The 13546-nt window shown below is 40.8% G+C and overlaps 1 protein-coding gene across 6 annotated transcripts; it reads left to right on the top strand.

The window, feature by feature from the left end:
* The first annotated feature begins 55 nt into the window (after positions 1-55).
* Positions 56-13425, top strand: LOC310719615 (myelin-associated glycoprotein-like). 6 transcript variants are annotated; one of them, XM_083529516.1, is made up of 11 exons: positions 60-143; positions 322-395; positions 632-685; positions 2617-2973; positions 3623-3919; positions 4403-4663; positions 8519-8779; positions 9783-10049; positions 11099-11189; positions 11792-11948; positions 13195-13425. In XM_083529516.1, exons 3-11 carry the CDS (start codon positions 649-651, stop codon positions 13234-13236), a joined length of 1770 nt encoding a protein of 589 aa, XP_083385642.1. In that variant the 5' UTR covers positions 60-143; positions 322-395; positions 632-648; the 3' UTR covers positions 13237-13425. The 6 variants fall into 6 exon arrangements, with proteins under 6 accessions (XP_083385641.1, XP_083385646.1, XP_083385645.1 ...); XM_083529518.1 differs by having other exon boundaries at positions 61-143; positions 640-685; XM_083529515.1 differs by lacking the exon at positions 322-395 and having other exon boundaries at positions 56-143.
* The last annotated feature ends 121 nt before the right edge of the window (positions 13426-13546 follow it).

Genomic DNA, 13546 nt, shown 5'->3' with positions numbered 1-13546 from the left:
GCAACCCTGCAGACTATTTGGAGAAGTGGGTTGTGCTATTGTTCTCCTCATCTCCAAGACGTATAAATAGCACAAGCTTCACTCTTATCACTACTAGCGAACGTGCGAACACAGCAGCAAAATCATTAGTCTACCTTATAAAGGTAAGGACTCGCCTGTGATGGATCTTTCTTAACCGTTCTGTTCAGTTTGGTAAATAAGGTTTGGGTGAGAGTAAAAAATTTACAGTTTCACTTCATTTATTTTTGCTATCGACATCCTCTTCCATTTAATGGGTTTGGAAGACAAAGTAAAGACAAAAAGAGTATTGTGTGTTTAAAGGGTAGGAATTCTGGAATGAGCTACTGTATGTTATAGGGAAAAAAATATTTACTGTACAAATCTGCATTATACAGGTAATATTATGCACTCTGAATTCCTTATTGCAATAGTTTACACTCTATATTCTTATTACACGTATTACATTATACATGTATATGAGTATTAATAGAATGCATGTTTCTTTTTGTTTTTTTATACAGTACGTCGAAAGTTATTGAGAGATGCACAAACTAGCTTTTGTACATGTTGAGGTGTGAAAAGAAAAATAACGTGTAAAATGATTTCTTTTGTATTTCTTGTTTTAAACCAGTAAACCAGATTCCAGCAATGGATGGATTCTGGACATTCAAGATCTTCATTCCAGGTAAAATAATTGAACAATTGAGTATTGCATGATGAAAAACCTAAACCACAGTTACTCATCCGTCATGTAGAATATTTTCGAAATTTTTTAAAAATAAATGTAATTATATTTTATTACATTTTTTAATATGTTTACAGGAGGCTTTAATAAATAGGTAAAAAATAATTATTGTATTGTGTATTTATTTGTTTATTAATTGATTGGATTTATTAGGGGTCCGTTAATCGAATTTTGCGTTATCTATTATCATCCAGTGACGAGTTTTGCACCGTTCATATTTTCTCCAGTGAATGTCACAATCTAGTTATTAATATTGTTATTATTATTCTAATTATTATTAGTAGTAATAACCAAAAGACTTATTATGTATTAGATTTTGGCACCACATGCTGTAATGGCCTAATTTATGATTGCATCTGATGAAGCTACACACAGTAATCCATAAGACTGGACATGGAGAAAAGAAATTTGTGGAGTCTGCAAAATAATTTACCAAGTATTAAAAAAAGAGCCCTTTTAGTAGAAGAAATGTACATTATATGAGTTTTCTCTCGCTGTACATTGAGGACTGGGACTTTATACGTGTTTGTCCTACGCACAACATTATAGATGTGCCGAGTGATTGAGAAACAAGCAACACGTTTCATTTCTGCTTTTGTATTTGAAGAAATGATTGCCCTGATGGAGCCTGCAATGTGTAGAGTTTCTCTTAAAATAAAAACAGGTTGCATTAAGTATTTACTGTGAGTTACTTTGGTGTGAAATCAATTCATTTGTTAGTTAGTTTGTTAGTTAGTTAGTTGTTCAGCTGTGATTGTCATATAAATGCTATATTCAATTTCAGAATGAGGACAAATGTGATTTGAGTGAAGTTTGATTATGGAATTGTTGCTGGTACCAGTTTTAGCTTTGAAAAAGTTTTCTACAATGTAATACTAGTTCTGTCAATATTAGTTTTTTAAAAACATTTTTATTTTTTTGCTAGTGGGTATGTTTGTTACAATATATTACAAACAGGCCTGCCTGCCTGCCTGCCTGCCTGCCTGCCTGCCTGCCTGCCTGCCTGCCTGCCTGCCCGCCTGCCCGCCCGCCCGCCCGCCCGCCCGCCCGCCCGCCCGCCTGCCTGCCTGTCTGTCTGTCTGTCTGTCTATTTATCTATCTGTCTGTTCGCACCAGTCTGTGTAAACGCTGATAATGTTATGCGCAACAATAACTACAAACAAAAACAAAAAACAACACAGTGATTTCTAAAGATGCTCAAGCAAACAACTCACACTTCAGTTTGGTTGTTACAGTTTTTTTACACCCCCACATGCACTGCGTGCATCAGCTATGACACCTAAATTCTTCACTAGATATTCATTAGATGACACCAAAGCTCTTTACTGTAGAAATCAGGTGATGAATTTTCAATATTTAGATAAATTCAGTTCAAGCCATTTTGCAAAGACAACACTTTGTTAACGTTACATTTGGTTATTGGTTCTCTAATTTGCACATGGCTTTTGGTTAACGTTGATGATCTGGTTTTAAGTTCTATGAAAAAGGCAAAGGTTTTGCATTATTTAAAGAACACATGTAAAAAAAAAAGTTGTGCTCATGCAAACGCAGGCAGTTTGTTTAACGCATGTTCTTACACGCCAGCAGCTCTTTTTCCTTGTTTTCGTATATGATGTTTGTTTGTAGAACCATTCGTAACGTGCAATTCGAATGCTTGTGAAAATGATGAAAATGCTTGTAATTGCTCCTTGTGCAATGGTAAAATGACACTTTTTTGTTATACGATCTTCTTGATAGGTTGGTGATGTCATAAAAAAAAAAAAAGCATTCCCTTATATGAGGAAATTTGAAGTATTTTATATTTATATTGTCTTCTAATTAATGAACAAGAAGTAATGAATGGTCTTCCCTGTTTTCGAATATCTTCTCAGTTTCACTATTAGGCGGAGTGTGTCACGGCTGGACAGCGACGTATGCAGAAGGACCGGTCAAAGCCATCAAGGGAAGCTGTGCGTTGGTGTCGTGCAGCACTGTCCCTTATAGTAAAGTTGAATGGTACTATTATACAAGAACAGGATACCCGGTTGTGTACGCCAATGACGGCAGTAAGATACTGGAGAGGTTTAGAAAAAGGACATCAGTCCCAGGAAATTCCCGATCCGGAGAATGCACTTTAAGGATTGACAACGTCCAAAAAGATGATGGCGAGGTGGACTTGTACGCATGGATCTGGAAAAATGATGGGGATAACAGTGGGTTTTATGACCGAACAATCAAAATAGTTGTTGGTGAGTATAGAGATAATGTACATAATTATATATAATTTAATGTACTTCATACCATAGGAATATAATTTGACTGGGATCATGATTTCAAATCCCAGCCAAGGTACCATTCTTGGGCCCCTGAGCAAGGCCCTTAACATCTTAGTTGCTCACTTGTATGAATAAGATGTAAGGCCGTCTGCCAAATGCCATAAATGTAAACGTACAGCCAGTGTGTGTCTGTATGTCTGTATGATGCATTTTATACAATGCATAATAATGGAAATGGATGAAAAAAAACCCCAAAAAACCCAATTTGGTCTATGAAGTGTGTATATGGTTGGACTTTTTTATGTTTTGTTAAAAATCTGAAAGACAACCGCTCAAGTTATCACTCACACAAATGATCAAACAGCTTGTGAGGTTGAATCCCAGCAATGCCACACCACAGAACCAGGGGAGCAACAGTGGCCCTGTTGTCTGCATTGGGATGGATGGTATTCTTTCTCTTCCCTGTCAATCACAACAAGCCAACTAACCAACAACCAAAGAATTGGACAATGTGAAACAACAAAATCAGCCTCCTACCACCAGACATTCCATGTTCCCACAACCATTATGTTAGGTGTTTATTTCTCTGGTATGAACTCTTACTTACATTTTTTTTTCACAGAGGAACCTGAAATACCAAGAATGGCTATACAAAATGAACTGGTAGCGGAAAGGTCTTTCACTGCAACATGCACATTCCGCCATTCCTGCCGTCCATCTCCACCATCGATTGAATGGCTGGGTTTGAGTTCCATTTCTAATACATTAACCCATGTGGATAAAGGGTCAGGATTAATGGAAACTACATCCACCGCTACGTTCAGAGTAACTCAACAAGATCAGGGTAAAAGTATCAGCTGCAGGAGTGCTCTCAGTGGACAGTCTTTTTTAAGTTATTCGATTTCGCTCGACGTCAAATGTAAGTAAAGTCTCTAAGAATCGTTTCGCATTCGATATCAAGTCAAAAGACGATATTGCAAAATCAGCAGTTTTTGCATTCTATACATTGTGCAAATATTTATATATATATATATATATATATATATATATATATATATATATATATATATATATATATATATATATATATATATATAAATATATATATTTCTCATGTTCTCATTATTCCAACTTAGTATCTTATGCTTTAACAATTATTTATTGTCATTTCCGTAAATTTCCTTGTTGTATCGCCTTAGTATTTAACGCCACGTGGAATTCAGTGAACAAATATACGTTTTTAAACAATACACTTTGCTTTCCATAGTGCATAAGAGAGAGCATTTTGTTTTCCTTGTTATTTTTGTACTTGTCCAATCAAACCCTAGGAGCAATTTTATTTTTAAAAAAGTGTATTTGCAGGATATGACAATAAAATACACTTTGTGCATATTTTCATCAGATGCCCCCATGGATGTGAAAATCCAATACCCAGGAAGCAGCACTGTGGTTGAGGGTAAACAGATCACCCTTAGATGTGCCAGCAAAAGCCAACCTGCAGCCACAAAATACGAGTGGGTTGTCACCCATAACAGCATCACCAACCGATACACCGTACAAACCCTGACCCTTCAAAATGTAAGGAGAGACACATTCGTTACCTGCATCGCCACTAACGCCATCGGACAAGGCACATCAATACAGCAAACGCTCGATGTCCACTGTAAGTCATTTAGATGTTTTTCAATATAAGTTGCATGTCTCCTGCTACAGAGAATAGCAATGCTGCATAGATATAGTGTTTGATTAATTAATAGTCCCATTTTTTTTTTGCAGTATTTCATAGTGTGCATTTCATAACAACATTGTAAAAACAAGATATTTATTTCTTTTTATACTGGTTCTCAATTCTTTTTAGTCTGAAGTGAATAATAATAATTATAATTATCCATCCATCCATCCATCTTCTCCCGCTTATCCGATGCCGGGTCGCGGGGGCAGCAGTCTAAGCAAAGATGCCCAGACTTCCCTCTCCCTAGACACTTCTTCCAGCTCTTCCGGGGGGACACCAAGGCGTTCCCAGTCCAGCCGGGAGACATAGTCTCTCCAGCGTGTCCTAGGTCTTCCCCGGGGTCTCCTCCCAGTGGGACGCGCCCGGAACACCTTCCCAGGAAGGCGTCCAGGAGGCATCCGGAACAGATGCCCGAGCCACCTCAGCTGACCCCTCTCGATGTGGAGGAGCAGCGGATCTACTCCGAGCTCCTCCCGAGTGACTAAGCTTCTCACCCTATCTCTAAGGGATCACCCAGCCACCCTGCGGAGGAAGCACATTTCGGCCGCCTGTATCCGGGATCTTGTCCTTTCGGTCATGACCCAGAGCTCATGACCATAGGTGAGAGTAGGAACGTAGATTGACCGGTAAATCGAAAGTTTCGCCTTGCGGCTCAGCTCCTTCTTCACCACGACAGACCGGTACATCGACCGCATTACTGCAGAAGCTGCACCGATCCGTCTGTCAATCTCCCGTTCCACCCTTCCCTCACTCGTGAACAAAACCCCAAGATACTTAAACTCCTCCACTTGCGGCAGGAACTCCCCACCAACCTGAAGTGGGCAAGCCACCCTTTTCCGACTGAGGACCATGGCCTCGGATTTGGAGGTGCTGATTCTCATCCCAGCCGCTTCACACTCGGCTGCAAACCGTCCCAGTGCATGCCGAAGGTCCTGGTCTGATGAAGCCAACACGACAACATCATCTGCAAAGAGCAAAGACGAAATCGTGTCGTCACCAAACCGGACACCCTCCGACCCCTGGCTGCGCCTAGAAATTCTGTCCATAAAAATTATGAACAGAACCGGTGACAAAGGGCAGCCCTGCCGGAGTCCAACATGCACTGGGAACAAGTCTGACTTACTGCCGGCAATGCGAACCAAGCTCCTGCTTCGGTCATACAGGGACCGGACAGCCCTTAGTAAAGGGCCCCCGACCCCATACTCCCGGAGCACCCTCCACAGGCCGCCGCGAGGGACACAGTCGAATGCCTTTTCCAAATCCACAAAGCACATGTGGACTGGTTGGGCAAACTCCCATGAACCCTCCAGCACCCTGTAGAGGGTATAGAGCTGGTCCAGTGTTCCACGGCCTGGACGAAAACCACATTGTTCCTCCTGAATCCGAGGTTCTACTATCGGCCGTATTCTCCTCTCCAGTACCCTGGCATAGACTTTCCCAGGTAGGCTGAGAAGTGTGATCCCCCTATAGTTGGAACACACCCTCCGGTCCCCCTTCTTAAAAAGAGGGACCACCACCCCGGTCTGCCATTCCAGAGGCACTGTCCCCGACCGCCACGCGATGCTGCAGAGGCGTGTCAGCCAAGACAGCCCCACAACATCCAGAGACTTGAGGTACTCAGGGCGGATCTCATCCACCCCCGGTGCCCTGCCACCGAGGAGTTTCTTTACTACCTCGGTGACTTCAGCTTGGGTGATGGACGAGTCCGCCTCTGAGCCCTCAGCCTCTGCTTCCTCAATGGAAGACGTGACGGCGGGATTGAGGAGATCCTCGAAGTATTCCTTCCACCGTCCAACGACATCCCCAGTTGAGGTCAACAGCTCCCCACCTCTACTGTAAACAGCATTGGTGGGGCACTGCTTTCCCCTCCTGAGGCGCCGGACGGTTTGCCAGAATCTCTTCGAGGCCAGCCGATAGTCCTTCTCCATGGCCTCACCGAGCTCCTCCCAGGCCCGAGTTTTTGCCTCGATAACCACCCGGGCTGCAGTTCGCTTGGCCTGCCGGTACCCGTCAGCTGCCTCAGGAGTCCCACAAGCCAACCAGGCCAGGTAGGACTCCTTCTTCAGCTTGACGGCATCCCTTACTTCCGGTTTCCACCACCGGGTTCGGGGATTGCCGCCTCGACAGGCACCGGAGACCTTACTGCCACAGCTCCGAGCGGCCGCTTCGACAATGGAGGTGGAGAACATGGTCCACTCGGACTCAATATCTCCGGCCTCCCTCGGGATCTGGTCAAAGCTCCGCCGGAGGTGGGAGTTGAAGATCTCTCTGACAGGAGGCTCGGCCAAACGTTCCCAGCAGACCCTCACAGTACGCTTGGGTCTGCCGAGTCTGTCCAGCTTCCTCCCCCGCCATCGGATCCAACTCACCACCAGGTGGTGATCAGTTGACAGCTCCGCCCCTCTCTTTACCCGAGTGTCCAAGACATACGGCCGCAGGTCAGATGAAACGACCACAAAGTCGATCATCGACCTGCGGCCTAGGGTGTCCTGGTGCCACGTGTACTGATGGACACCCTTATGCTTGAACATGGTGTTCGTTATGGACAAACTGTAACTAGCACAGAAGTCCAATAACTGAACACCGCTCGGGTTCAGATCAGGGGGGCCGTTCCTCCCAATCACGCCCCTCCAGGTGTCACTGTCGCTGCCCACGTGTGCATTGAAGTCTCCTAGTAGAACGACGGAGTCCCCAGTCGGAGCACTGTCCAGCACCACTCCCAGAGACCCCAAGAAGGCCGGGTACTCTATACTGCCGTTTGGCCCGTAGGCACACACACGACAGTGAGAGACCTATCCCCGACCCGTAGGCGCAGGGAAACGACCCTCTCGTTCACCGGGGTAAACTCCAACACATGGCGGCTGAGCTGGGGGGCTATAAGCAAACCCACACCAGCCCGACGCCTTTCACCATGGGCAGCTCCAGAGTTGTAAAGAGTCCATCCTCTCTCGAGGAGTGTGGTTCCAGAGCCCAGGCCGTGCGTAGAGGTGATCCCGACTATCTCTAGTCGGAACCTCTCAACCTCACGCACAATCTCAGGCTCCTTCCCCGCCAGCGAGGTGACATTCCACGTCCCTAGAGCTAGCTTCCGTGTCCAGGGATCGGGTTGTCGAGGCCTCCACCTTCGACTGCTGCCCGATCCTCTTAGCACCGGCCCCTTACGGTCCCTCCTGCAGGTGGTGAGCCCACTGGAAGGCGGCCCCACGTCGCTCCTTCGGGCTGAGCCCGGCCGGACCCTGTGGGGGAAGGCCCGGCCACCAGGCGCTCGCATACGAGCCCCAACCCCGGGCCTGGCTCCAGGGTGGGGCCCCGGCTGTGCCATACCGGGCGACGTCACGGTCCCTGATGTAGTATCTCTCATAAGGGGTTTTGAACCGCTCTTAGTCTGACCCGTCGCCCAGGACCTGTTTGCCTTGGGAGACCCTACCAGGGGCATATAGCCCCGGACAACATAGCTCCTAGGGTAATTAATTATAATTATTATTATTTTTATTATATATTTTTTTATTTTACATTTTTTTTATTTAAATTCTATTTATTTTTAAATCCCTTCCTTCTTTACTTTATTCCCCCCAGAGGGAAATTTGTTGATGTCAGCCGTTCCTAAAGCACATTTTCATTTCTTTATACATTAATAAGGTACTATAGTTATTTGGCCTTTAAATTTAGTTTATTTATTTTTTAGTCACGAAGGCTTCGCAGTGAAACACAACCCTACTGTGTGATAGGAAATAAAAATGCTGCTGTGTGAAATAAACATATTTCATATTTAACACATTTCATCAGATGCCCCAGTGGATGTAAGAGTAGATTACACTGGCAGCAACACTGTGGTTGAGGGTAACACGATCAAACTTAGATGTTCCTCCAAGGGCAAGCCTGCCCCCACACACTATGAGTGGCTCATCACCCATAACAACACCACAATCCGCCACACAACAGATACCGTAGTTCTTCAAAATGTCAGGAGAGACACGTCCGTTTCCTGCATCGCCATTAACACCGTTGGACGGCGCACATCACAGCAGCTATCACTCGATGTCCACTGTAAGTCATATAGATGTGTTGCATGTCTCCAGTCACCAAGAGTAGGAATGCTGCATAAAAGTAATGTTTAAATTATTAATAGTCCCTTTTTTTTGCAGTCTTTCATAGTGTGCTTTTTATCAAAACATTGCAAAAACAAAAAAATATATTGCTTTTTATACTTGTTCTCAATTCTCATTAGTCTGAATTATATTATCTATCTATCTATCTATCTATCTATCTATCTATCTATCTATCTATCTATCTATCTATCTATCTATCTATCTATCTATCTATCTATCTATTTATTTATTTATTAATATTATTATTTTTTATTTATTTTTTATTTATTAATGTTCCTTTTTTCTTCTTCCTTCTTTACTTTATTCACTCCGCAGAGAAATTTGTAATTTTCCACCTAAAGAAACACTTACAGTATTGCGATTTATGAAATCCCTATTGTCAGCCCTTCCTAAAGCTTAATTTCTTTTTGTTTTAGCTTAATGGGGTACTACAGTTATTTGGCCTAATATTGTTTTGATAAAGTCTATTTTATTTATTTTTATACCGATATCCCTGTGCAAAATCTAAATTGTTTGTTAGTGGTTAGGGAAAGAGTAAAGTGACCAGATTGATTTGAGCTATAACTTAAACTATAACTCAAAGACCTACCCTTTACATTTGTAGTAAGCAAAACAGATCTCAGAACAAAGGATATCCCTTTTTTAACCATCTACAGTAAAATCTAATGTGGTATTGTGTTGTTGTAGCATATGCGTCTCCTAATTGGACATTCATCGTGTACTGAGATGCTTTTTTGCTCACCACAGATGTACAGAGTGGTCATTGGAGTTAATATGACCTTCTCCTCTGACAGAGGAGACTTTTTTTTTGGCATGCTAACTATTCTAGCTATGGACTAATATGTCACACAAGAGCTTTCCATGAAACACGTTGCTGTAACGTTCCAGCTTTTACTTTGCTAAATCATATATCTTACATTTTTATTTACTCTGCATAACAGATGCTCCGATCATCTTGCCGAGCTCGTTTTGCTCCAAACAGGATGGAATCCTAAAATGTGTGTGTCAAGCTGAGTCCAGGCCAAGTGCTGTCATCTCCTGGGCTGTAGATGGCAGTATTGCACATTCTCCACCCTTCAACATTACGACCCAGAGCAATGGAGGTTTTACAATGTCACAGTTGACTGGACTTCAGGGCAGCAACATCAACTGTACTGCAAAAAACAGTGTGGGCTCCATCTTTAACGAGATACCTGTCCAACATGAAGGTACAGTTCAGGTTTACATGGATCAATTGGTGTATTTGAGTAAATGTACTACTGTATTTAGGTAATCATTTGGCCACTTTATAGTTTTACTGAGTATCAAAGATATAAGTAACTTGACTCTCCACTCAACTACATTTATGAAATGTTTAGTAAATGTTGTTTTTACTCCACTCTATTTTAAATGACTGTTACCAATTATATTGTGCACCTCTGTTGAAGATCATTAAGGCTCAACACTCCCCTACTCACATCTGCGAATACTTTTAAGCACCAATAGCCTAATTTTCATTCCAAAAAGAACTTGAATAAATACCCAAAACTCTGAGAAACTCTGGGACTAAAAGAAGGGGCATCAAATCACAGTCACACTCTAAATATTTGTTTAAATTTTAAAGATTTGTAATTGTATTTGTCCCTTTAATACTAATGGTTCTTTGTGACATGATACTGTAATTTAATTAGTTAATTGAAGATCTTATTGTGAAAGATCGCTTTACTACTTTTTTATCGTCTGTTTTTTTGACCGACTTGTTTGATCCTTGTTTCATTCTGGCATGGTGAAGAGGCTGTTGTGTTGATGGGTTATGTGGTGTTGAGGTGGACAATTTGATTTGTATTTGAGGAAATAAAACCTCACAAATCAACTGTTTTGGCAACATTTGTCTTTGTGTTGAGGACGAGTGCATCTTTGAGCCTACGGTCAATATGAGTCAAATATTCAAGTACTGTTCAAATCAGAACTTTTACTCAAGTCATATTGGATGTGGTTTATTTTTAACTTGTAAAGAAGTATGATCAAGTATGATTTTCAGGGTTTTTTTTTTACACCTCTGCCAGGGATTGAAAGCGAGCTTCAGTGCTCAAATTGAGTCAAGTCTTATGGGTTTAAGACTAAACCTAAGACAATTTTTTACTTGTCATGGGGGGTCCCTCCAGACCCCCCAAGCCCCCCCTCTCATTTTGAGCACTGGCGAGCACAATAGATTTTAGGAAAGCAGATCTGTCTTTGTAAGTTTGATATCTTTGACTTTTTTCCCCTGTGTTTCAAGGAAAAGGTTTCATTCTGATGGTGGCTTGGGCAGTGGGGGGATGCCTCGCCTTAATACTTCTTGTGACAGTGATCGTGGTTTGTAAAAAGAGGTAAAGTATAAAAAAAACAAAAAAACTAATAGCTGATCCTCAACTTAAACCAACAATATGTGTTTTTGTACGATGTAAGCATTTCAAAGGGAAGTAGTTTAAGTTGCATAAATAATTATATAAAATGATTTCTTACATTAACATGATATTTCAAAATATCCAAAATATTCATATCAGTATTTTATGACCATCACATCTTCGTTAATCATCGCTCTGCACACTTTTCAGGTGCTTTTGGAAATCTATAGCCCTGAACAAAACGAATTTCTTGATAAATATTAAAATTTATGTCATTATGATATCAACAGCATATATAATTACATACATTGTATACATAATAATGTTTTTGAATATTCAGAACTTATTTTTTGTAGATCTGTATTCAAGAAAATAAATGTAAAATGTGTTCATTTAAATAATAATTCATTAAATATTCATTCAGACATATACATAAATAAATAAATAAATAAATAAATATATATATATATATACAGTATATATGTCTAAATGTGGGCCAGAAATGAATCCTTAATTAATTATTATTACTATTATATACTATTTCAAATTGTATATATGTCTCTAACGTGACTTTGTGAATTTAGACGCCGTGCCAAAGCAAATGAAGACATCAGCACCATCCAGAATGTGACACCGAATGCAGTGTGCCATGAGTACAATGTAGAGTTAGATGAAAACCTGTATGCTAATGAAAGCCTGTATGCTAATACAGACCAGGTTTCACCGACTAATGAAAAACAGGTAACACATCCACAACACACCTTCTCAACAAACATTTTTCGACAAAGTAAGAAAGTAAGGAAGGCGACACAACATTGTGTGCCTTCACAGGACACTAAGTAATGATGGATGTTACTGCTCCTTATACCACAGGCATTGACTATTATATATTTAATATTTATATGGCCAAAAACACGTTCCTGTTATAGGAACAGTGAGTCCATGACCATCCTTTCTTTCTTCTCTCTGATGTGTTAAGTAAAATTTTGACTGCACTGAAGTGCTGATACGTTTGGTCTATAACATTTTTGATTCCGATGCTAATTTCTGATAACTTCTGGGTAAGTTTAGTTAGTCGGTTTGGATAAAATCTCTGAATCTATTTTCTATTATTAAAACCCACTTTATACCATTATTGTTATTTTATTATGTGTAATGTGATTCAATTCACTTTCTCAGGGTAACAAACCCAGTTTAGGCAAAACAGGAAATTACAGGAACGGCGAAAATCTGGAACCTTTTGCTTTAACAGCCAAAGCATAGGCATATACCCTGCATTCAGGGTTTCAGTGTTCAATGCGTTTCATGAACTTCTCTTCATGAACTTGCACCGACATCAGGCAACATGAGGTGAAAAAATATGAAAAAACGAGCTCTGCTTCTCACTTCTCATAAAGTTGCATTAAACTACGCTTAACTATTGCACTCTCGATCCTGATGGAGAAAGAAATATTAGACAATTGCGTAAAATACATACTGTTGGTTTCTGTATGAATGACGTTTATTCTTTTTTACGATATTGCACTGCCACAATATCAAGTAATGAACACCAATTATTATATACACCACTTTATTACGAACAAATGAACACATTCATTTGGAATAAAAAGAAGTACCAATCTCACAGATTAAATGTAATGCTACACATCCCTCACCTGAGTTTTTGAGATTGCCTCTGCCAACAAGCAGTTCGCCTTTATGTATTATATACAAGTTTTGGCCAGTATAAGCAACATTTATTTTGACATTTAAAGAGGTAATTAAATTTGAGCTAACCAGAGTCGAAGTGTATTAATGCACGTAATTATTCGTGATTAATCTTCTGCTGTATTGACTTTTTTCCTCCCTCCTGTATGGATTGGCCACAAAAAAAATTGCTAATTTCATTGCTCGAACATTTTAAGCAGTGAGGAATGGTGAGATAATAATAATTACAATTCTGGATTGTGAATCTTTAATTTGGATCACTTATTTCTCTGTGTTATAGGACAGGGAATTTTGCATCTACGAGAATTATGATAAAAGTTAAATCGTGAGGAATCAAGATGGCGACGCATCGCACCTGAGAACGGCTTCTTCGCCGATGGAGTTCAAATTTCTGAACTGAGCATCAAATACATTTATATTTACAACGTCTAAACTGCAAACTTCTATATGACAAGCACCAGCTTTATTTATTACTATTATTATTTACACAATTAAGGGGCTTTATTTTATTAATTACCGTAATTTCCAGACTATAACGCGCACCGAATTTTACAAATATGTGTGTCTACACTGAAACTAATGAACTTTACATAGGCTTTACCGAAAGACAGTGTCTGTTACACGGTGTAACG

Source organism: Silurus aristotelis (genome assembly GCF_946808225.1).
Source record: "Silurus aristotelis genome assembly, chromosome: 25".
NCBI classification, from domain to species: Eukaryota; Metazoa; Chordata; class Actinopteri; order Siluriformes; family Siluridae; genus Silurus; species Silurus aristotelis.
Note: the sequence above shows the minus strand (reverse complement) of the source record. Positions and strands in the feature narration are given on the sequence as shown.